This window comes from Podarcis muralis, chromosome 2, assembly GCF_964188315.1.
Source record: "Podarcis muralis chromosome 2, rPodMur119.hap1.1, whole genome shotgun sequence".
In the NCBI taxonomy this organism is placed as follows: Eukaryota; Metazoa; Chordata; class Lepidosauria; order Squamata; family Lacertidae; genus Podarcis; species Podarcis muralis.
This window is the reverse complement of record NC_135656.1, coordinates 125,588,114-125,613,139: the sequence shown is the minus strand read 5'-3', so window position 1 is coordinate 125,613,139 and position 25,026 is coordinate 125,588,114. Positions and strand designations below refer to the sequence as shown.

At 45.3% G+C, this 25,026-nt stretch overlaps 2 protein-coding genes across 2 annotated transcripts in view; both read left to right on the top strand.

Annotated features, from left to right (window-relative positions):
- The first annotated feature begins 674 nt into the window (after positions 1 to 674).
- On the top strand, positions 675 to 25,026 carry LOC144326683 (uncharacterized). The gene is made up of 3 exons (XM_077923433.1): positions 675 to 1,527; positions 7,830 to 9,072; positions 22,880 to 25,026. Exons 1-3 carry the CDS (start codon positions 1,440 to 1,442, stop codon positions 24,318 to 24,320), a joined length of 2,772 nt encoding a protein of 923 aa, XP_077779559.1. The 5' UTR covers positions 675 to 1,439; the 3' UTR covers positions 24,321 to 25,026.
- LOC144326624 (uncharacterized) overlaps positions 11,769 to 25,026 on the top strand; it is a 297,359-nt gene continuing 284,101 nt past the window's right edge. The window contains exon 1 of the mRNA XM_077923190.1: positions 11,769 to 12,238. The gene's annotated coding sequence lies outside the window, so the exon portion shown is untranslated. The remainder of the gene's footprint in view (positions 12,239 to 25,026) is intronic.

The window sequence follows — 25,026 nt, the reverse complement described above, 5'->3', positions numbered from 1 at the left end:
CGAGTCATTTATACTCTGCTGTGCGACGACTGTCTTTTGGTGGGAGTGAATCCGGTGCTCACAACTCTAAGCTGTGAGTCCACAGCACTTTGACCTGTTCCTGTGCAGAAGGTGGTCTCTGGAAGTGCTACCCAGCTCGCCTGGCCCAGTCGGGGCTGAAGTGGATGAGTCCAGTTGGTGGCACTGGCTCAAGGGCGACACTGTGCAATGGCTGTGAACTTCATGCTTGTTTTGTGACTTTATCACACTTGCTCCTCCCCCCCCCCCCATGGCAGAATAAAAAGCTCTTTCTCTGGATTTAACCCCTTGGTGTCGTTTGGCTCCTTTCGTCCCTGCTCGGGTGTAACATTTTCCTATCCATGGTTAAAAGGGCCTAGAAAGGCTACAAAAAGAGAGGAGGTTCTTTATGCAGGCCCCAAACTAGACCCCAAGCAGCTATTTAAGGGCAGTGAGGGAAGAATTATGAGTTGGGAAGTGACACTGGGAGGAAGGAAGAACAGTCCTGGAGGAAGAATTATACACAGCAAATGGGAAGAAATCAGACTTTGACATACTGTATGGGATGCAGGCAGTGGTGAGGGGCCTTTTATACAGCCTTCTTTCTAGAGAAGCCCCAAAAGCCAGATATATGAGCAGAAATCAGGGCGAATGAGAAGAAATCCACCAAGAGAGCAGGGAGCCCGGGGAATCTGCCTCCTCGGCGCCTGAAACTGAGGCGAGGCTCAGATCTCGAAGGGCGGGAAGTTGGGAAAAGGCGGGAAAAGTCGTTGAGGGGAAGGAGCAGCGGGGGGAGGGGCTCCTCCTCTCTTGTCCCTCAGAGACACGACGGGGACCCTCTTGGGAGGGGAGCAGAAAGGGGTCTCTCTCCCCCCCCCCACAACCCCATTGCCCTCCTCTCATGGCGGAAGGGGAGCCCACCCTCTCCCTGCCTGGCCAGGGGGGTCTCTGGGCGCAGGAGAGCCTGGGGGGAGGAGGGGGGAGAGGAAAGGAAGCGCCCCTTCTCTCTCAGGCAGCCCCATGTCTCTTCCCACCCCCAGGGGGTCCATCTCTGGGCTTCACAGAGGACCCCCCCTGGGCTGGGGGGGGAGGGACCCCCCGGGCTTCCCTGGGTCCGCCCCTCCCCCACTCTCCTGACCCACAGGAGGAGGGGCAGCCCTTCCCTCCTTCTCACTCAGCCTCTCCCCTCCCAACCTCCCTGTTTGCAGATTGAAAACCACCTCCTTCTCTCCCCGCAAACTCAGGTCACCCCCAGATATGATGCCCCCCGAAGCCATCTCGCCCCCTGCTGTGGGGAGGAGGAAGGAGGGGGGCCAGGTCCCCATGGAGCCCCCGAGGCAGCGCCGTCCCGTCCTCTTCCCATCCCAACACAGGGAGAGGCTGCTCTATGGACGTAGCTCTAGGGGCAAGCGCATCCCAAAAGGAACCGGAAGTGTCGCTAAATGTGCCAGAACCCCCCCCCCCCAGCCCTTTCTATTGCAGACAAGGAGAGCGGGCTAATCCGGAGCCAGGGAGGCGGAGGACCAAGAGGTAAAGGGGGAGAGGAGGGGGGGATAAGAGGGGGAGGGAGGACGAAGAGACCCCCCCCCGAAGGAAAGCGCCCTCCCTGGGGCCCGTCGACAGGGGCCCCGATCCAGGCCCCGACCCAGGGGGGAAGGGGGGACCCAACACCTGCAGGGATCTACACCTTGCAAGATCTCCTGGGCAGCAGCAGCACCGCCAGACTCCCCTTTCTCTTTCCTGGGGGGCCGAGAGATGCTCAGCTGCCCTGGCGGGAAGGGGAAGGAGGACCCCAAGCAGGGCTGGGGGTGGGGCTGAGGCCCCCCCATTCTCCCTGGGGTCATGGGGCGCCTGGCTGGGTCCCCAAGCGACCAGCTGAGTTTGTTCCAGCTTTCGTGTGCATGCGCACTTCTTCAGATTGGACAGTTTTCTACCTGAAATTTGGGGAACACTTTCTTTTTCCTCTCAATAATATCTCTTTCAAACTGTGAACTTTCAGTCCAAAAACCTTTCCCTTTATCTTGTCCAAACAAGATGATTTGATGGTATTGAAACCAATCCGCCACCACACCTCCCACCTCATCCTGTTTATTCAGTTTTATTTCTTCTTCCAAAAAGTCCAAAATATCTCTGTAAGTTGCCCATTGCTTCTTCCCTATTGCATTTTTTTAAAAGCTGTTGTTTTTGTGGGTTGGAGCCAAAGAGGTGTTTTTCTTTCCAGCAGATTATTATATTTATCCCATACTGTAAAAAGGATTTTCTGAATAACCTGATTCATAGAGATCTTGTGTGTTTTAGTTTTATCATGCCATAAATAAGCGTGCCAACCAAATATAGTCTTACGACCTTTCTTATAAGGAAAACCTGCTCCTTTCCCCTTATGGGGTATCCAAGAGCCCATATAGTCCTTAAGTGGGTTCCATATTGGTAGGAGAAAATAACAGAGGCCAACCAGAGTATACTGAGAAGCAAAGCAGCTAGTAAGCCTGATCTTTATTACCCTGTTGCAACAGTGTCCCCCCCCCCTCACCACAACCAGGAGGGAGGTGTGCACGGCCTTATATAGTCTTCTGAAATTGCCCGCCCAAGACCACCACCCCCAATATCATACAGAAGGAGACTGTCTACAGCAGGAATACATAACAGGAGGCCGTCTACAGCAGAAAACCTGTCCCCAAGGATACCTGTTAATGGTCACTAACTGCATTACCTGGGCAGCCTGGCCATTCTTTTGTGATGGTAAATACTTTAGTTCCTGAATCCAGGTCACAGGCTCACCCTGTTCATCCCTCCTTAAGACAGTATTTGTAAGCACAAAGACAACAGGAAGGCTTCCATTTGCCTCCTTTACTGCAGAGGAATTTTGGGGAAGGTTCCGGGCACCATTCAAAGTGTTGGTGCTGACCTTTCAAGCCCTAAACGGCCTCAGTCCTGTATACCTGAAGGAGCGTCTCCACCCCCATCGTTCTGCCCGGACACTGAGGTCCAGCGCCGAGGGCCTTCTGGCGGTTCCCTCCCTGCAAGAAGTGAGGTTACAGGGGACCAAACAGAGGGCCTTCTGGGTAGTGGCGCTTGCCCTGTGGAATGCCCTCCCATCAGATGTCAAGAAATTAAGCAGCTATCTTATTTTTAAAAGACAACTGAAGGCAGCCCTGTTTAGGGAGTTTTTAATATTTCATGCTTTACTGTTTTTAACACTCGATTGGGAGCCGCCCAGAGTGGTTGGGGAAAGTCAGCCAGATGGGCAGGGTAAAAATAATAAATTTTATTATTATTATTATTATTATTATTATTATTATAGGTCTGTGGTGCTCAATGTTTAGGTATAGTAAATATTAGGATTTAATTAGAACTTGTGTGTTATAGCGGGGATATGTTATAAAATAGTCTCAGTGTATTTTAAAATGGGAGTTATGTGAAGGGTTTTTTTGTGTTTGATCCGTGTTTCTGTGTAAATACTGTGTGTCAGACTGAGAATGTCATCAGGAAGGTCTAGGAAAGGGTCACCTGCTTATGAGCATCAGAAATGAGCATGGAAAGAGTTAATATCATTAACCTACCGGAATCTGCCCCCACCCTCTGTAACAAGCAGCTGTAGTTCTTTTGGGATTTAATATCAGCTCATGAAAAGTTGGGCACAGGACCCGGAAAGCTGCCTGGCTCCCTCTGTCTGAAGGCAGAGATATGTACCACATGCCATAGGCAAATTCGGCTGGACTTGCCATGGGAAAGCAGAAGGGGCAAGCAAGGAAGGGGGAGATGGCCAAAGAAACCTGCTCTCACACAAGTGCCCCCCCTGCCAATTCCGTAACATTAGCAAATCCCAAGTTCAAACACCAGCCCCTATTTAAAAGAGGCCCCCGTAATTTCGACACTGGACTGCCCTTTAGGGTTGCCGTAAGTTACTCTTCCAAGTCCCAAAAGTGCGTAGCAACTCCGGTCTATTTTGCAGGGCTGTTGTTGGCCGGCTAACTGGCGGCCAGCGCAGTCGCAACTGTTCTACTCACACATGTATAGGCACATTTGGGTGATGTCGCGACACGGATATCATTTCTCGATATTGAAATATTGTTGGGGTGTCAATGTCCCCCTTGCGTCAATGTGCCCCACCTCCCCCATTCCGCATCTTCAGAGGAGGGGGAAGAAGGGGAAAGTATGTCCCACCAGATAAGACTCCCATCCTCCCTGGCCATGGGCCATCCTTACTTGGGCAGGTGGTACTTTGAGTCCAACCACATCTGGAGGGCCAGAGATGCCTCAACTCTGCATAGAAGGTTCCTCTAGGGCTCAGTGTTACTTGGGAGTTGGTGGAACTGGATCTTAAGGGTTCTTCAGATATTTCTTCAGGGATTGTGATTGGTATCCAGACCCTAACACTATAAATCCAAGGTGTCCACACTGAGCAGTTTATCAACCCTGCTCGCCGCTGGGGAAGACCTTCTGAAGGAAATCGTTTTCCCCAAATTCCTTCCTTCCTTCCTCCGCTGCTGCTGCTGCCCACACTAATGGAATGTCTGGATGAAATCCCAGGGATGTCTGGCTCCTATTACAAAGAGATCCAGTTGATATTCTAGAAAAAAGTGTGGCTAAGATTCTGAGTCACAATCATGGCTGAGAAATACAGCCAGGGAATATGAAACTGATTTGAAGATTGGTTTCTTCTTTACACTTCTTTATTATTATTATTATTATTATTATTATTATTATTATTATTATTACTACTACTACTACATTCAGGTGGACACACCACGGGTTTCATCTTCTTTCTTTTCTTTCCAACAATCAGTGTTATTCACCTTTAATACTATTTCAGTGTCACACATATTTTTATGTTGTGATCTTCATATGAAGAGAGGTATACAAATTTAATAAATAAATCCCAGTTGGAGCAGAGCTAGAATATCCAGAAGCCCTTGGCCACCCAGGGCAAAGGAGGAAGAACAGTGAGAGAGGCCTGGACAGGGAATCTCCGCTAAGACAAGCCAGTGTCAGGAGGCAGGTGCGAGACCTGACGGCATATAATTATTACAAATCATAATTGGGGTGGGTGTCTCAATCTGGGCATCCCAGCGGTCAGGCTCCAGCTGCTTTTCTTCTGCATCTCCAGCTCTCTCCATTCAATAATGCAAGGCTGAGAGATGGAGGTCCAACCCCAAGAACATTCTCCAACAGAACACTCCTTTAACCGAACACAAGCACCAAGCCTTGTTACTAGACTTATATTTTTTTTAATAAAATATTTATTAAAGGTTTTAAACAATACATCACCAAACACATAAAACACCATCACCAACATAGAAAAAAAGTAAACACAAAACAAATAACATACAGCATAATTAGATTTCAATAAACCAAATTTCCATAACCTTCCTTTCAGACTTCCTCACATCTCCCTTTCCTGCGTTCCCATTTATAAAGTTATATTCAGCAGTGCTTCACCTTCTTTCAAATCTTATTTTGTAATTTTCAAATATTATGTCTCCAATTTTAAACTTTATTATCAAATATTTAGATATTTAAATTTGACATAATATTAATCAAAATTTCAACCTTGTTCTTATAGTTCGCTTATTTTCATACATCTTTCCACTAAGTTACTAATGCCAGATTATTTTCTATCCTGCATCATCTTAACATTCATACAATTTACAATGCTTTTGCAAGTAGTCCTTGAACTTTTTCCAGTCCTCTTCAACTGTCTCTTCTCCCAGGTCCCGGATTCTGCCAGTCATTTCCGCCAATTCCATATAGTCTATCAGTTGCGTCTGCCATTCTTCCAGCGTGGGCAAATCTTGTGTCTTCCAGTACTTTGCGATGAGTATTCTTGCTGCAGTTGTCGCATACATAAAGAAAGTTCTGTCCTTTTTTAGCACCATTTGGCCGACAATGCCCAAAAGGAAAGCCTCTGGTTTCTTAAGGAAGGTATATTTAAATACCCTTTTTAGTTCATTATAGATCATTTCCCAGAAGGCCTTGACCTTTGGGCACGTCCACCAAAGGTGAAAGAATGTTCCTTCAGTTTCTTTACATTTCCAACACTTATTGTCTGGCAAGTGGTATATTTTTGCAAGCTTGACTGGGGTCGTGTACCACCTATATATCATTTTCATAATATTTTCTTTCAAGGCATTACATGCCATAAATTTAACACTGGTGGTCCACAATCGTTCCCAGTCAGCGAACATAATGTTGTAGCCAATGTCCTGCGCCCATTTTATCATAGCTGATTTAACCGTTTCGTCCTGTGTGTTCCATTTTAACAGCAAGTTATACATTTTTGAAAGTACCTTAGTTTTAGGTTCTAACAATTCTGTTTCTAATTTCGATTTTTCCACCTGGAAGCCTGTTTTTTTATCCAAATTGAAAGCCTCCCTGATCTGAGCATAGTGTAACCAATCTCGCACTTTGTCTTTTAATTTCTCAAAACTCTGCAGTCTCCAAGTGTCTCCGTCTTTTTCTAGTATTTCCCAATATTTCGGCCATTTGGCCTCCATATTGAGTCTTTTCTGAGCCTTAGCTTCCATTGGTGACAACCACCTTGGGGTCTTATTTTCTAATAAATCTTTGTATTTTATCCAGACATTAAACACTGCCGTCCTGACAATATGGTTCTTGAAAGCTCTATGAGCTTTTACCTTGTCGTACCACAAATATGCATGCCATCCAAATACATTGTTGAACCCTTCCAAATCCAAGATATCAGTGTTCTCAAGAAGTAGCCAGTCTTTCAACCAGCAGAAAGCTGCTGATTCATAATACAACTTTAAGTCTGGCAGGGCAAACCCTCCTCTTTCCTTAGCATCAGTTAATATTTTAAATTTTATTCTGGGCTTTTTGCCCTGCCAGACAAATTTAGGAATATCTCTCTGCCACCTCCTGAAACACTCCACCTTGTCCACAATCTGTAAGGTCTGAAACAAAAACAGCATTTTTGGCAATACATTCATCTTTATAGCAGCAATTCGACCCAACAAGGAAAGCTTCAATCTTGACCAACTTTCTAGGTCCTTTTTAATTTCTGACCAGCACTTTTCATAGTTATCCTTAAATAAATTCAGATTTTTAGCTGTCATATTTACCCCTAGGTATTTCACCTTTTTAACCACATTTAAGTCTATCTCTTTCTGTAACCTTTCTGTTTCTAAAGTTGTCAATTTCCCCCCCAAAACCTTAGTTTTCTGCTTGTTTAATTTAAATCCCGCCACCCGACCAAACTCTTGAATCAGTTCTAACACCCTTTTCGTACTAGATTCTGGCTCCTGTAATGTCAAGACCAAGTCATCTGCGAAAGCTTTAAGTTTATACTCTTTGGCTCCGACCTGGATTCCTTCAACCAGCCGGTCCCCTCTGATCATGTTCAAGAGCACCTCCAGGACCGAAATAAATAACATTGTTACTAGACTTATATATGGGTCTCCCAAAATGGTCAGTATGGACCTCCTGAGGCCAAAGGGACTGTGCAGGTGATTAATAAACATCTAGAGGTCGAAGGGGACAAAATGCGGCCCAAGGGGTGGAGGATTATAGTGCAGCTGATGAAGAACTTCATGATGAATTTAGGATCCTGATGAATATTGGCCAGGTTCATGGAACATAGAACAGCTCCCTTTCCTATGAGAAACCACTTTTTATAAAATGTAAACCCCACAGTTCAACCATATTCTAAGATACTGCTGCTTCATTAATGCTTAATTAAGGGTTAGGAAAGGCTGATGATGCATTACCATTATTTACCATTATTTCATTTGCCTATGCTAAAAATTTGGAACATATGGAGGACAGGAGAGATTGTACAAGACGCTAATTGTAATATTCCTTTGTTCTCTTCCTAGGTTTCCTTTCCCCCCGCTCCTCCCTGTTGAAAGAAGACAATGGAGAAGGCAGTCAGAATTCTGGTGGGCTATGTCCAATGGGAATAACAAAGAAACCATTTAAATACATGGAGTGTGAAAAGAGAGAACATAAACAATTTGAAAGTATGGAGTGTGGAAGGAGCTTCACTGACAGTGGAAAACTTAGAAAACATCAATGGACTCACACAGGGGAGAAACCATTTAAATGCATGGAGTGTGGAAAGAGCTTCAGTCAGAGTGGACACCTTAGAATTCATCAACGAACTCACACAGGGGAGAAACCATTTAATTGCATGGAGTGTGGAAAGAGCTTCAGTGGGAGTGGACACCTTAGAATTCATCAACGGAGTCACACTGGGGAGAAACCTTTTAAATGTATGGAGTGTGGAAAGAGCTTCAGTGGGAGTGGAGACCTTAGAATTCATCAACGGAGTCACACTGGGGAGAAACCTTTTAGATGTATAGAGTGTGGAAAGAGCTTCAGTGGGAGTGGAGACCTTAGAATTCATCAACGGACTCACACAGGGGAGAAATCATTTAAATGCATGGAGTGTGGAAAGAGCTTCAGTCAGAGTGGACACCTTAGAATTCATCAACGAACTCACACAGGGGAGAAACCATTTAATTGCATGGAGTGTGGAAAGAGCTTCAGTGGGAGTGGACACCTTAGAATTCATCAACGGAGTCACACTGGGGAGAAACCTTTTAAATGTATGGAGTGTGGAAAGAGCTTCAGTGGGAGTGGAGACCTTAGAATTCATCAACGGAGTCACACTGGGGAGAAACCTTTTAGATGTATAGAGTGTGGAAAGAGCTTCAGTAGGAGTGGACTCCTTAGAATTCATCAACGGACTCACACTGGGGAGAAACCATTTAAATGCATGGAGTGTGGAAAGAGCTTCAGTCGGAGTGGAGACCTTAGAATTCATCAACAGTGTCACACTGGGGAGAAACAATTTGAATGCATGGAGTGTGGAAAGAGCTTCAGTCAGAGTGGACACCTTAGAATTCATCAACGGACTCACACAGGGGAGAAATCATTTAAATGCACGGAGTGTGGAAAGAGCTTCAGTAAGAGTGCACACCTTAGAATTCATCAACGGAGTCACACAGGGGAGAAACCATTTAAATGTATGGAGTGTGGAAAGACCTTCAGTCAGAGTGGAGACCTTAGAAAACATCGACGGTGTCACACAGGGGAGAAACCTTTTAAATGTATGGAGTGTGGAAAGAGCTTCAGTGCAAGTGGAGTTCTTACAAAACATCAACAAACTCATACAGGGGAGAAACCATAGAAGTCCTAGGGAAGTGGACAGAGCTTCAGTTGTAGTGGAAGTCTTACAAACCATCAAAAGACTCCCAGGGGTAAGAGCTGTAAGAGTGGAAACACCTACAGGCCATCAATTAAATAAGAGAAAGGGTTAAACTAGAAGGAGTGTGGATCCTGCTTTGGTTATTATGCAACGCTTTTTAGAGAGTAGAACCTTTTTCTCTCCGAGTCGACACTTTCTTTCACATCAATAACAGGAAATCAGTCTTAATTCCATGCAGCGTATGTTCGCTTCTGTTGTTTGTAACGTGGTCTAGACATTTATTTAAAGTAATGAAGGTCACATTTCACAAGAGTAAGCCTAATATAATATTTAATGTGAATGAATCGTGTTGCTGCTGAATGAGGGTGGACTGAGAGTGAGCTGGTGTTGGTGTTTGGTGGAGGGAGCTAGAAATGTTTGTATCTGGGAATGGAGAGTTGCTCAAAATGGAGCTGAGACTGGTGGTCTTGCATGAGGAGGGAAGGGGGCACAGGGAAGAAGGGGCTGTACCAGAGCATCTCAAAGCAATGTGCTGGGGGGCGGGAACCATGGTGACACAAGTGTGTGTAGAATGCTATCCCCAAAATGAAACCGTAAGGATGAGTATAATGGGGAAGGAGGTTCAGGCAGGTCTCCAACCCAGAGTGCTAAGGGTCAGCTTCCTCCAAATCCACTAGCTGCCTCAAGGCAGGAGCCACCTCTGGGCCCTGAGGGTGGAAAGCCTCCATCCACCTTTGCGACTGGACATGATCCGAGGGCAGTGATGGCAAACCTTTTCCAGACTGAGTACCCAAACTGCAACGCAAAACCCACTTATTTATCACAAAGTTCCAACTACTGCAATGCGCTCTATGTGGGGCTACCTTTGAAGGTGACCCGGAAACTACAACTAATGCAGAATGCGGCAGCTGGATTGGTGACTGGGAGCAGCCGCTGAGACCACAGAACACTGGTCTAGAAAGGCCTATATTGGATCCCAGTACGTTTCCGAGCACAATTCAAAGCGTTGGTGCTGACCTTCAAAGCCCTAAACGGCCTCGGTCCAGTATACCTGAAGGAGCGTCTCCACCCCTATTGTTCTGCCCGGACACTGAGGTCCAGCGCCAAGGGCCTTCTGGCGGTTGTCTCCCTGCGAGAAGCCAAGTTACAGGGAAACAGGCAGAGGGCCTTCTTGGTGGTGGCACCTGCCCTGTGGAACGCCCTCCCACCAGATGTCAAAGAGAACAACTACCACCAGACTTTTAGAAGACACCTGAAAGCAGCCCTGTTTAGGGAAGCTTTTATTGTTTGATGCATTATTGTAATTCAATATTTTGTTGGAAGCCGCCCAGAGTGGCCCAGCCAGATGGGCGGGGTATAAATAAGAAATTATTATTATTACTATAACGTGGCAATTCTACCTGTATATTTAATTTTTTTCTGTTTGTTTCACATTTCTTCTTTATGACTACTGTTGTAATAATTAATCCTTCATAAAAGTCATTTCCTTACATTCTTCATTAAATTGTCTTTCCATTGATCTGTAATGTTATGGTATAACTCGGTGCTTTTTTTCCTAAAAAAATGCTTAGTGGGTACTTGTTCCGTTCGCAAAGTAAAGGAAGGATGGAACTCTGATTAATAAGAATACACACAGAGGCTTGAACCAGCAAGACTCTGGGAAGGGTGCGTATAATCGTCTCTGTGCTTGTCCGATTCCCACAGCCCCCGGCCCAGGCCGTTTTATTCACACAAGAACTTTTTACAGAGTGTTCGTAAGAACTAATCAGATTTCTTCTGAGCATTTCCACAAACCCACGTGGGGAGAAAGTTAAACTACTAAAACTAATTAAGCACAAATATTTCTGGGGTAAACAAAGAAGAGCATTTAGCAACCCCGGAGGTCATAAACAAGCAATACACATGATAAGGAGGATGACCAGGAGGACAGCGGATCATTATCACCTTCATGTGAGATCTGTTTCCTGGCCCTAAGATTAACATCCTAAGATTACCATATAGAACCCTACTTCAAAGAAACTTGCCCACTATCTCTATGGCCCAGGATGCCTGCCTGGCGAAGCAAGAAGCAACTGGGCTGTGTACGTGACAGGAGAAATGGGCAACAGGGAAAATGGCATGAAAAGGACACGAATGTAGAATCTTATGGGATTTAATCAGAAATTATTGTCAATATATCAAACCCAGTCAACACAATGTCTTCATCGTGGACACGATGGCTTGATGTATATTTTATAATTCCTCATGGTAATCCCATCTGATCCCTACAGTACTCTCATTTTGACTCAAGAAAATCACAACCGGGGGAGGGGATAAATACAGTTGTAATTGGGGAAAATAAATACAGTGGTACCTCAGTTTTCAAACAGCTTAGTTCTCAAACTGCTTGCAACCTGAACTCTTCAAACCCAGAAACGAGTGTTCCAGTTTTGGAACTTTTTTTGGAAGCCGAACATGCTCTGTTCTGAGTATAACTTCCGTTTTGAGTGCCATACTTCTGTTTTCCTTGTGAAGGAAGGTGGGCTGCGTAGCAACCCACCCTCAAGCGCTGGGTTCCTTCACCTGCCACAACAGCAACCACCCACTCCTCCAGCTCTGGTGGCCCAACACTGAGTGAGGGAAGGCTGGGCCGGGCGGCAAGTAGGAATGGGATGGGGCTGCTCCGCTAGGCAGCGTTGCTGCTTGCACGGGAAGAGGAGCTGGATGGGGGCTGCTGAGCTGGGGAGGGACAGGCTCCGTCACCCTTTCCGTTGAGGGGTTTGAAGCTGCACTCCCCTCAAGGGAGGATTTGAAAGGAGCCCCCCCCCCTGCCTCAGATCCCCTGCAACCCCGTGAAGGCAGCCAGGCTGAATAGTTGCTGGGGTTGGGGAAGGTGGAGGCAGCCCGGAAGCTGCATCTGAGAGCCCCTGCACCACTTGAAGGCAGCCAGACCGCTCCTCAGCGGAGCTTCCCACTCCCGCTCCTACTTGTGTGCAAGGAGGAGTGGAGGCAGGGATCTCTCAGCGCAAAGCCTCCACTTCTGAGAGATCTCCGCCCTGCTCCTGAACAGGGCTGCCTTCAGAGGTCTTCCAAAAGGTATGGAATTCTTTCTCTATTTGACATCTGATATTGGGGGGGGGGTGTTCCACAGAGAGGGTGCCACTACCGAGAAGGCCCTCTGCCTGGTACCCTATAAATGTGCGGGAACTGCCAGAAGACCCTCGGAAGTGAACCTCCATGATGATGGGGGGATATTTTCTTTTCCTTGTTGTCTATTGGGACAACTGGGACAGGTAAAGCCAAACATCTTCAGGCCTCTTTGCAGGCGGGCCAAAATCGCTCATTTCCCCCCAAAATATAGTCCGGCCCCCAACAAGGTCTGAGGGACAGTGGACTGGCCCCCTGCTGAAAAAGTCTGCTGAACCCTGATCTAGTAGATCCATTGTTGTAACCATATCAAAAAGTATTTGGTATTTTGCCTTCTTTTGAGATACTTTCCCTCAGTGTTCTGTCATAGTCCAGTGATCCTCCTAAATTCACCCGTAATAATTATATTTCTGTCATAAACCTCAGACATACTTTCCTCCAATATTTGGAAGAAATTTCATGCGAAGAGGGGCTCTGAATCGGAAAGTCCCAGTCCCAAATCTTAATCCTGCCACCCTAAGATATTATAAGCAAGCCCCACATTCCTCTTTCCACCTGCAATAGGGAGGTTAGAACGACACTTAATACCCTGCAGGGATCATAAGAGCCACAGTTGCTTTGCATTCACAAACACTATGTGAAATATCACTAGTGAACAGAATAATTCAAACAAGGAAACCAACAACAGTATTAAAATTGCAGGGAGAGAGAGAAAAACTGGATTTGAAATGACCCAACCACAAGATGAAAAGTCTCCGTACTGAATGAGGGAAGGGGGAGGCATGGGGGGGGGGGGCTTTTGAAGTCTCCCTGCTGGCAAGGGAATTCCAGAGCAAGGGCGCCTCTGTCTGTCTGGAATCCCTCACTGCCTCATCTCCAGCAGGAAGGGGGGATTTCCAGACTGGGACCCTTCACTCTTAGGGGGAGGTGCTGGGGCCTGGGCAGCTGGATGGATGGATGGACATCAGCCTGCAGAAATGCTCCCCCTTCCTTTCACAGGACTGTTGTGGTGTTGCATGTGTGTGACAAGGCAACACTCAAGAACACCTCTCAATCCAGTGTGTGGTTTTTGAACGGGGGGGGAGGAGAGGGGCTGGTGTTTGAAGCTGGGCTTGGCTGTTTGGGGGCGAAGCTCAGCAATGCAGCCGTTGCTCTGCATGCAGAAGGACCCCGCTTGAGTGCTTGGCATGCAGAAGGAGGCCCAGAAGGAGATCCTCCCCCTGCCTAAACTTGCCCAGCTTCCCCCCCTCCCTGCCGCCAGTTGGGGGGCGGGGGCCGGGTCCCCATGGAGCCCCCAGAGCAGGAGGCCAGAGGCAGCGCCGCCCCGTCTCCTTCCCCTCCGGACACAGGGAGGGGCTGCTCTTGGAGATGTAGCTCTAGGGGCAAGCGCGTCGGAAAAGGAGCCGGAAGTGGCGCTGCCAAACGCGCCGGAAGTGGCCAGCCGGAAGAGGAGGAGGGGCGTCAGTGGAGAACCCCCCCCAGCCCCTTCTATTGCAGACAAGGAGGGCGTCGCTGAAAATCCCCCCCCCCCCGTGGCCGCCGCCCTTTCTATTGCAGACAAAGAAAGCGGACTAATCCGGAGCCAGGGAGGCGGAGGACCAAGAGGTAAAGAGGGAAATAGAGGAGGGGGGATAAGGGGGGAGGACGAAGAGACCCCCCCCCCCGAAGGAAAGCGCCCTCCCTGGGGCCCGTCGACAGGGGCCCCGATCCAGGCCCCGACCCAGGGGGGAAGGGGGGACCCAAGACCTGCAGGGCTGGCCTTGCAAGATCTCCTGGGCAGCAGCAGCACCGCCAGACTCCCCTTTCTCTTTCCTGGGGGGCCGAGAGATGCTCAGCTGCCCTGGCGGGAAGGGGAAGGAGGACCCCAAGCAGGGCTGGGGGTGGGGCTGAGGCCCCCCATTCTCCCTGGGGTCGTGGGGCGCCTGGGTGGGGAAAGGGAGAGAGGGAGTCCATGGAAGGGTTAATGGGAGAGGGAGGAGCCTCGACAGAGACCCCTCCCCTTCCATCACATCTTATTCCCCAGTCTCCCTGCTGGCAGTCTGGCAGTCCCAGATTATCTGTATTCACTAGGACTCCTAGCCATACTTTGGATTGTCCTGAATACCACCAATTATAGCCTAGCCGAAACCCAAAAGTCCTGCTAGGATGCATCTTGGCTTCCCTGCAGATGAAACTGAGTGTGTGAGGATTGATAATATTTTCATTTATCCGTTTCAGACCCCTAAGTAGTAGCAGCTGCCAGGACATTGTCCTGTTCGCCTCTGTATAGTTCCAGCCTTATTTCAGACATTGTGGTAGATTGCAATCAGGGTGGGTTTGATATAAATCAAATTCATTTCAATCACAATTTACGGTAAATCACTAGTCAGTATGATTCTATTTAAATCAAAAATTTCTGATTTGGTTACACTATTAGAAATACACAGACATATAATTATGAAATAATTCTGAGATTTAATAAGTTAACTGTCTATATTTGGACAACAGTTCTGCTGTAATTTATTGGAAGGAGAAAAATAATCATTTCCTTAATTACAACTTAAACAATTTATTTAACTAAAACAATAATATTATAGTATGTTGGTTTTGTTTTATTTTTAAAATACAGCCAAGACTGAGTTTTAGCGCACCTGAAAAACTCAGAACTTAAGAATTTCACCACCTCCACTACCAGCCACCCCTTTGGATTGGCTTCTGCATTCAGGTGCCTATTCTGTACAGTTAAGTGTTAGTGAAGTTGTTGGAACCCAATGGGATTGGAAAGAGGTTGCCAGCCCTGAAGAGCCTTCAGCGCTTGCCTCAAGTCTGACTTGCACAATTATTACACAAAGACCCCAAGATGTGTGGAGTATTCTGCTCACAAGGTTGCACTTTCATTTTTACTGCTTCACACTTAGCTACTTGTGCAGATCTCTTCCACTGCAAACCATCTGTTCATGGAACCTCTTCGAACTTAGAATTTGAAGGGGTTGATTCTGTAGAATCGTAGAGTTGGAATAGACCACAAGGGCCATCGAGTCCAACCCCCTGCCAAGCAGGAAACACCATCAGAGCACTCCTGACATATGGTTGTCAAGCCTCTGCTTAAAGATCTCCAAAGAAGGAGACTCCACCACACTCCTTGGCAGCAAATTCCACTGTCGAACAGCTCTTACTGTCAGGAAGTTCTTCCTAATGTTTAGGTGGAATCTTCTTTCTTGTAGTTTGGATCCATTGCTCCGTGTCCGCTTCTCTGGAGCAGCAGAAAACAACCTTTCTCCCTCCTCTATATGACATCCTTTTATATATTTGAACATGGCTATCATATCACCCCTTAACCTCCTCTTCTCCAGGCTAAACATGCCCAGCTCCCTTAGCCGTTCCTCATAAGGCATCGTTTCCAGGCCTTTGACCATTTTGGTTGCCCTCCTCTGGACACGTTCCAGTTTGTCATTGTCCTTCTTGAACTGTGGTGCCCAGAACTGGACACAGTACTCCAGGTGAGGTCTGACCAGAGCAGAATACAGTGGCACTATTACTTCCCTTGATCTAGATGCTATACTCCTATTGATGCAGCCCAGAATTGCATTGGCTTTTTTAGCTGCCGCGTCACACTTTTGGCTCATGTCAAGTTTGTGGTCAACCAAGACTCCTAGATCCTTTACACATGTACTGCTCTCAAGCCAAAACCTAGGTCTCCCCCAACAAACGTTTGAGACTAGCTCCCCTAAATCTAAAAGATGGATTAAACTGCGCGCGCCTCCGGGCGCGTGCCGCTGCCCTGCTAGCTCTGATAAACTCCTCCCACAGCTAATCACCTGCCTCAACAGAAACCCTGCCCCCTCTGAACTTTGCACAAGGAGAGCAGCTAATCAGTCACAAAGAAACACACACACAAGAAAACCCTTTTGCTCCTCCTTCAACTGCTGCCCTGCAAGCTGTGTATATAAATTTGCAAAGGAACAATGGGATTAAGGTTTCCCCTCAACTCTGTATGTTTATTTTATAACATTTTTCCTGTGAAGAAAAGGCATGTAATCTCTGCAGACACAAATTCACACTTTTGAGAATGGCAAAAACAAGCATCTGTGACAATATCTTCTCATTAGAAAAACTTCCCCAAATAATCTTACAGAATTCCCCCACCTCCTTAAAGGGTGCGCAGGTCCTGTGGGCTTTTGCAGGAGGTGGGGAATACTCCCAGAGCTTGTCGGGGCTGGCGGGGGAAGCCCGGGATGAAGGCTCGCTGCTGCCCTGTGGAGGCTTCGCACGCTCCCGCTAGCTGTTTTAGCTTCTACCTTAGTGACGCAACGCCTCCGCAGGGCACCGGGGAGCTCTGCTCAGTGCTCCCTTTAAATAATATTTTTTTCTTGAATTCCCCCTCTAGAAACTAGGTGCGCCTTATGATCAGGTGTGCCTTATGGAGCAAAAATACGGTAGGTAGGAGAAAATAACAGGCCACCCAGAGTATATGGGAAGCAAAGCGGCTAGTAAGCCTGCAACTTTATTGCAACAGTGTGTCCCCCCCTCACCACAACCAGGAGGGAGGTGTGAAGGGCCTTATATAGTCTTTTGAAATTGCCCACCCAAGACCACCACCCCCAAAATATCATACAGAAGGAGACTGTCTACAGCAGGAATAGATCACAGGAGGCGGTCTACCGCAGAAAACCTGTCCTCAAGGATACCTGTTAATGGTCACTAACTGCATTACCTGGGCAGCCTGGGCATTCTTTTGTGATGGTAAATACTTTAGTTCCTGAATCCAGGTCACAGGCTCACCCTGTTCATCCCTCCTTAAGACAGCATTCGTAAACACAAAGACAATGGGAAGGCTTCCATTTGCCTCCCTTGCTGCAGAGGAATATTTGAGTATATTTCTGAGCACAATTCAAAGTGTTGGTGCTGACCTTTTAAGCCCTAAACGGCCTCAGTCCTGTATACCTGAAGGAGCGTCTCCACCTCCATCGTTCAACCTGGACACTGAGATGCAGCGCCGAGGGCCTTCTGGCGGTTCCCTCATTGCGAGAAGTGAGGTTACAGGGAACCAGACAGAGGGCCTTCTGGGTAGTGGCGCTTGCCCTGTGGAATGCCCTCCCATCAGATGTCAAGGAAATAAGCAGCTATCTTATTTTTAAAGACATCTAAAGGCAGCCCTGTTTAGGGAAGTTGTTAATATTTAATGCTGTATTGTTTTTAACACTTGATTCCCCAGAGTGGCTGGGGAAACTCAGCCAGATAGCCAGGGTATAAATAATAAATTATTATTATTATTATTATGGCATTGGGAGAGTTAAAATGATTTCAGGATGGTTCTCCTGTAATTTTTCAAACATGTGGTTTGTATACTTACTGTGAGGAATGTGTGTGGTTGCTCACAAAGTAAACAGCCAGGACTCCGTCAGCTTTACGAAAGTCGGCTTTCTTAAAGTCAAGAAATTGAGTCCTAGTATGCTTGGCTGCTCCTTTCCGCTGTATAGTAAACTTCAGAAGAGCATGATCACTCGCGCCTAATGATCCTTCCACTTCTACCCCACTAACCAGGTCATCAACATTGGTTAGGACCAGATCTAAAATGGCTGTTCCTCTTGTACATACGCTTCAGGTTACAGACTCCGCTAACCCAGGATGAGAGCAGAAATTGTGGTCCAGCGGCGCGGCAGCAGCAGGAGGCCCCATTATGTTAAGAACACTTTCTTAACCACCGGAACGAATTGAGTACTTAACCCGAGGTACCACTGTACTGCAGTTTCAGTTACAGTGGTGCCCCGCAAGACGAATGCCTCGCAGGACGGAAAACTCGCTAGACGAAAGAGTTTTCCGTTTTGGAGGTGCTTCGCAAAACGAATTTCCTATGGGCTTGCTTCGCAAGACGACAATGTCTTGCGAGTTCCTGCTGGTTTCCCCCCCCCCCTTTTTCTAAGCCGCTAAGCCACTTATCAGCTGATCCGATCAGCAGATAAGCTGTTAAAAGCCGCTAATAGCGCTAATCCGCTAATCCTTCAATGGGCTTGCTTCGCAAGACGAAAAAACCGCTAGATGAAGAGAATCACAGAACGGATTCTTTTCGTCTTGCGAGGCACCACTGTATTGTTATTTTTATTTATTTATTTAATCTATTAGTTGCTTTCTCTTGCCCAGGGCAGCCCAAAGGGACTTACAACCAGTTGTTGTTGTTGTTGTTGTTATGTTCCACGGTGACACTCCAAGGCCTTCTTTGTAGTGTTTCCTGTATTTTTGGGGAAGAGAGAAGGCTGTTCTCGGGTCCTGCTCCCCCACTAGGGAAACTGAGGCAGCCCCCTCAGGCAGCAGATGCAGGGAGGGGCAAGGAGGGGAGGGCGCTGAGTCCCATTTGGCCAGCCCTGATTTAACCCTCTATCCTCTCATCCAGTGGAAGGTGCTGTTCCATTGCCAGTGTCCCAGACACAATGCAGCCGTCTTGGGAAGTCAGTGGTGCAAGATGATTTGGGAATGTGTGCAGTTGGTTGGACTGTATCAGATGTTGGAGATCACGGAGGAAGGAGGAAACGAAATACAGATATTCAGTTTGTCCCCCCAGATAAGACTCCCATCCTCCCTGGCCATGGGCCATCCTTGCTTGGGCAGGTGGTACTTTGAGTCCAACCACATCTGGAGGGCCAGAGGTGCCTCACCTCAGTATAGACGGTTCCTCTAGGGCTCAGTGTTACTTGGGAGTTGGTGAAATTGGATCTTAAGGGTTCTTGAGACATTTCCAAGGGATTGTGATTGGTATCCAGACCCTAACACTATAAATCCAAGGTGTCCCCACTGAGCAGTTTATCAACCCTGCTGGCCGCTGGGGAAGACCTTCTGAAGGAAATGGTTTGACCCCAAAGTTGCTTCCTTCCTTTCTCCGCTGCTGCTGCTGCCCACACTAAAGGAATGTCTGGATGAAACCCCAGGGATTGTCTGGCTCCTATGTCCAGTTGATATTCTAGAAAAAAGTGTGGCTAAGATTCTGAGTCACAATCATGGCAGAGAAATACACCCAGGGAATATGGAACTGATTTGAAAATTGGTTTCTTCTTTACACTTCATTATTATTATTATTATTATTATTATTATTATTATTATTATTATGTTACATTCAGGTGGACACACCACTGGTTTCATCTTCTTTCTATTCTTTCCCACAATCAGTGTTATTCACCTTTAATACTCATCTTTTTCAGTGTCACACATATTTTTATCTTGTGATCTTCATATGAAGAGAGGTATAACAATTTAATAAATAATTCCCAGTTGGCGCAAAGCTACAATATCCAGAAGCCCTTGGCCACCTAGGGCAAAGGAGGAAGAACAATGAGAGAGGCCTGGACAGGGAATCTCCGCTAAGATAAGCCAGTGTCAGGAGGCAGGTGCGAGACCTGGCGGCATATAATTATTATTACTTTTCCAACAATTCAAACACTACAAAAACAATACAATACAAAAACACTACATAACATTGACACATTAAACTAGCAAAACAAAACAAAAACAAACAAATCAAACAATTTCATTATCCCATCTTTCACTTATTTCCACGACCTCCTCACACCTCCCTTTTTGTATTCCACTTCTGTTAATTGTTTCAGCAATTCCTTTCCATCTTCCTCTGTTTTCTATCCTATAATTAACACATTCTAACCTTATTTTTTCCTTTAATACTCTATTAATCTATTTATACTTAATTCCTTATAACATTTCTACTAAAGCCATATAACTTCATTCCAACATTTTTCTAACATTCATTAATTTTACAGTATTTCTGTAAATAGTCTTTAAACTTTTTCCAATCTTTTTCCACCGACTCTTCTCCCTGGTCTCGGATTCTGCCAGTCATTTCCGCCAGTTCCATATAGTCCATCAACTTCATCTGCCATTCTTCCCGGGTGGGTAAATCTTGTGTCTTCCAATATTTCGCAATAAGTATCCTTGCTGCTGTTGTTGCATACATAAAAAATGTTCTATCCTTCTTTGGCACCAATTGGCCGACCATGCCCAGGAGAAAGGCCTCTGGTTTCTTCAGGAAGGTATATTTGAATACCTTTTTCATTTCGTTATAAATCATCTCCCAGAATGTCTTAATCCTTGGGCATGTCCACCAAAGGTGAAAGAATGTACCTTCAGTCTCATTACATTTCCAACATTTATTGTCGGGCAAATGATAAATTTTTGCAAGCTTGACTTGTGTCATGTACCACCTATAAATCATTTTTATTAAATTTTCTCTTAGGGCATTAAATGCCGTGAAATTCATACCTGTGGTCCGTAACTGTTCCCAGTCAGCCATCATTATGTTATGTCCAACATCTTGTGCCCATTTAATCATAGCTGATTTCACTGTTTCATCCTGAGTGTTCCATTTCAACAGCAAGTTATACATTCTTGACAAATTCTTAATTTTTGGATCTAACAATTCTGTTTCCAATTTTGATTTTTCCACCTGGAAACCAACTTTTTTGTCCAAATTGTATGCCTCCATTATTTGATAATAATGGAGCCAATCTTGCACTTTATTTTTCAATTTTTCAAAGCTCTGCAATTTTATTCTGTCTCCATCTTGTTCCAGAATTTCCCAATATTTCGGCCATTTGGCCTCCATATTGAGTTTTTTCTGTGCCTTCGCTTCCATTGGTGACAACCATCTTGGGGTTTTCTTTTCTAGCAAATCTTTATATCTTGTCCAAACATTAAACAATACTTTTCTAACAATATGATTTTTAAACGCTTTATGTACTTTTACCTTATCGTACCACCAATATGCATGCCAACCAAATGCATTATTGAAACCTTCTAGATCCAACACGTCAGTGTTTTCAAGAAGCAGCCATACTCTCAGCCAGCAAAAAGCAGCTGATTCATAATAAAGTTTAAGGTCTGGCAGGGCAAATCCACCTCTTTCTTTAGCATCAGTTAATATCTTAAATTTTATTCAAGGCTTCTTGCCCTGCCAAACAAATCTGGAAATATCTTTCTGCCACTTCTTGAAACAATCCATCTTATCCAAAATTTGTAATGTTTGAAACAAAAACAACATCCTTGGCAGCACATTCATTTTTATCACAGCAATTCGGCCTAACAATGATAGCTTCAAATTTGTCCATATTTCTAAATCCTTTTTGACCTCAATCCAACATTTTTCATAATTATCCTTAAATAAATTCACATTTTTGGCAGTCATGTTAACCCCTAAATATTTCACTTTCTTAACCAGTGTTAGTCCTGTCTCCTCCTGAAACTTCTCTCTCTCATTCACAGTTAAGTTTTTCTCTAAAAGCTTGGTTTTTGTCTTATTCAGCTTAAAACCTGCTACCTGTCCAAATTCTTGAATCAGTTCCAATACCCTTTTAGTACTAGATTCTGGCCCCTGTAAGGTCACTACTAAATCATCAGCAAATGCTTTCAGTTTGTACTGTTTAGCTCCCACTTGTATACCTTTAACCTCTTGGACCTTTCTTATCATGTTTAACAAAACCTCAAGGACCAATATAAAGAGCAATGGAGAAATTGGGCAACCTTGCCGTGTCCCTTTCTCAATCTTAAACTCTTCTGTCACTACATTGTTCACAATTAATTTTGCCTTTTGTTCTGAATAAATTGCACCTATACCATTTTCAAACCCTTGACCTACCCCCATCCCCTGTAAATTCTTCTTCATAAAACACCAAGAAATATTGTCAAAGCTACAATATCCAGAAGCCCTTGGCCACCCAGGGCAAAGGAGGAAGAACAGTGAGAGAGGCCTGGACAGGAAATCTCCGCTAAGATAGGCCAGTGTCAGGAGGCGGGTGCAAGACCTGGTGGCATATAATTATTATAAATCATAATTGGGGTTGGTGTCTCAATCTGGCCTTCCTAGCAGTCAGGCTCCAGCTGCTTTCCTTCTGCATCTCCAGCTCACTCCATTCAAGAATGCAAGGCTGAGAGATGGAGGTCCAACCCCAAGAACATTCTCCAACTGAGCACTCCTTCAACCGACCACAAGCACCAAGCCTTGTCACTAGACTTACATATGGGTCTCCCAAAATGGTCAGTATGGACCTCCTGAGGCCAAAGGGACTGTGCAGGTGATGAATAAAGATCTAGAGGTCGAAGGGGACAAAATGTGGCCCAAGGGGTGGAAGATGATAGTGCAGCGGATGAAGAACTTCATGATGAATTTCGGATCCTGATTAATATTGGCCAGGTTCATGGAACATAGAGCAGCTCCCTTTCCTATGAGAAACCACTTTTTATAAAATGTAAACCCCACAGTTCAACTGTATTCTAAGATACTGCTGCTTCATTAATGCTTAATTAAAGGTTAGGAAAGACTGGTGATGCATTACCATTATTTAACATTATTTCATCTGTCTTTCCTAAAAATTTGGAACATATGGAGGGCAGGAGAGATTGTACAAACGTTAAAATAAGAGCAGGTGCTAATTGATGTGTGTAATATTCCTTTGTTCTCTTCCTAGGTTTCCTTTCCCCCCGCTCCTCCCTGTTGAAAGAAGACAATGGAGAAGGCAGTCAAAATTCTGGAGGGCCATGTCCAATGGGAATAACAAAGAAACCATATAAATTCATGGAATGTGAAAAGAGAGAGGAGAAACAATTTGAAAGTATGGAGTGTGGGACGAGTTTCACTGACAGTGGAACACTTGGAAAACATCAACGGACTCACACAGGAGAGAAACCATTTAAATGCATGGAGTGTGGAAAAAGCTTTGGTTGGAGTTCAAACCTTCGTATACATAAACACACGCACACGGGGGAGAAACCATATAAATGTAAGGAGTGTGGAAAGAGCTTCAGTCAGATTGGACACCTTAAAAACCATCAACGAACCCACACAGGGGAAAAACCTTATAAATGTATGGAGTGTGGAAAGAGCTTCACCGATAGTGGAACATTTAGAAAACATCAACGGACTCACACAGGAGAGAAACCATTTGAATGTATGGAATGTGGAAAGAGCTTTATTGATGATACAGCACTTAGAATCCATCAACGGATTCACACAGGGGAGAAACCATTTAAATGTTTGGAGTGTGGAAAGAGTTTCAGTACGAATAGAAGACTGAATATTCATCATAAAACTCACACTGGGGAAAACCTATTTAAATGTATGCTGTGTGATAAGAGCTTCACTGAGAGTAGAAAACTTACAATCCATCATCGAACTCACACAGGGGAAAAACCATATAAATGTATGGATTGTGGAAAGAGATTCAGTCACAGTGAAACACTGAGAAAACATCAATGGACTCACACAGGGGAAAAACCATATAAATGTATGGATTGTGGAAAGAGCTTCACTTACAGTGAAACACTGAGAAAACATCAACGGACTCACACAGGGGAGAAACCATTTAAATGCATGGAATGTGGAAAGAGCTTTATTGACGGTACAGCACTTAGTATCCATCATCAAACTCATACAGGGGGAAAACCATTTGAATGTATGGAGTGTGGAAAGAGCTTCACTTGTAGTGGAACACTTAGAATCCATCAACGGACTCACACAGGGGAGAAACCATTTGAATGTAAGGAGTGTGGAAAGGGCTTCACTTCTAGTGGATCAGTAAGAAGACATCAATGGACTCACTCAGGGGAAAAACCATTTAAATGCATGGAATGTGGAAAGAGTTTTATTGAGAGGAGAGAGCTGAGAACCCATTATCAAACTCACACTGGGGAGAAACCATTTAAATGCACCGAGTGCGGAAAGAGCTTCAGTCGCAGTGGAACACTTAGAGAACATCAATGGACTCACACAGGGGAGAAACCATTTAAATGTAAGGAGTGTGGAAAGGGCTTCACCAATGTTGGAAATGTTAGAAGACATCAACGGACTCACACAGGAGAGAAACCATTTAAATGCATGGAATGTGGAAAGAGCTTTATTGATGGTACAGCACTTAGTATCCATCATCAAACTCACACAGGGGAGAAACCATTTAAATGTAAGGAGTGTGGAAAGGGCTTCACCAATGCTGGAAATGCTAGAAGACATCAACGGACTCACACAGGGGAGAAACCATTTAAATGTATGGAGAGTTGAAAGAGTTTCTTTCAGAGTGGAACCCTAATTTCACACACAGGAAACTTAGACGACATCAACAGACTCACTCGGGGACAAGCAAATAAATGTATGGAGTGTGGAAAGAGCATCAATAGAAGTGGAAACCTTAGCAAAATCAGCGAACTCAAAAAGGGAAAACCACTTACGTATATGGAGCGTACATAGAGGTTCAGTCCTGATGTTCTTAGAAACCATCAATGGGCTCGCAAGGAGGAGAAGCTTTAAGAGTTGAAACCCTACAATCCACAGACTGAAAAATCTAAAATGGTTTGAATGGAAGGAGGATGGGTGCTGGGATGTTTTTGCCTCTACGCATGGGTCTGGGAATGTTCTGATCAGTTCACATTGAGTTCATTACCCTGACCTGTTCTTAACGCATTGTTGACCACATCTACGGAACGCGATTGTTATGTTCTTTCGTGTCATGCAAAATCAATCATTAGTAATGGTTTAAGTCTTGATACTCAATCACTAGTTAATAGTTTAATAAGGAGGTTTCACGCCTGTCCAATTCTGTGCTCCCTTTCCCACCCTTTAATCTATTGATGATTAATACCTATATTCAACCCTTGCATTGTATTCATGTTAACCAATCAGCAACAAGCACATATGTGGAAATGCTGTAATATTCAATAAAAGAGACTCTCCAAGACATGCTCGAGAGATGCCTCCCGTATGACACCTT

Bases quoted from the DNA above. Each gene is read 5' to 3' on its own strand.
- LOC144326683 (XM_077923433.1), top strand. From the start codon at position 1,440: ATGTGCCAGAACCCCCCCCCCCCAGCCCTTTCTATTGCAGACAAGGAG. The intron at 1,528-7,829 runs GTAAAGGGGGAG...TTCTCTTCCTAG, and splicing joins GGGAGGCGGAGGACCAAGAG to GTTTCCTTTCCCCCCGCTCC. The intron at 9,073-22,879 runs GTGTGGAAAGAG...ACAATTTGAAAG, and splicing joins AAACCTTTTAAATGTATGGA to TATGGAGTGTGGGACGAGTT.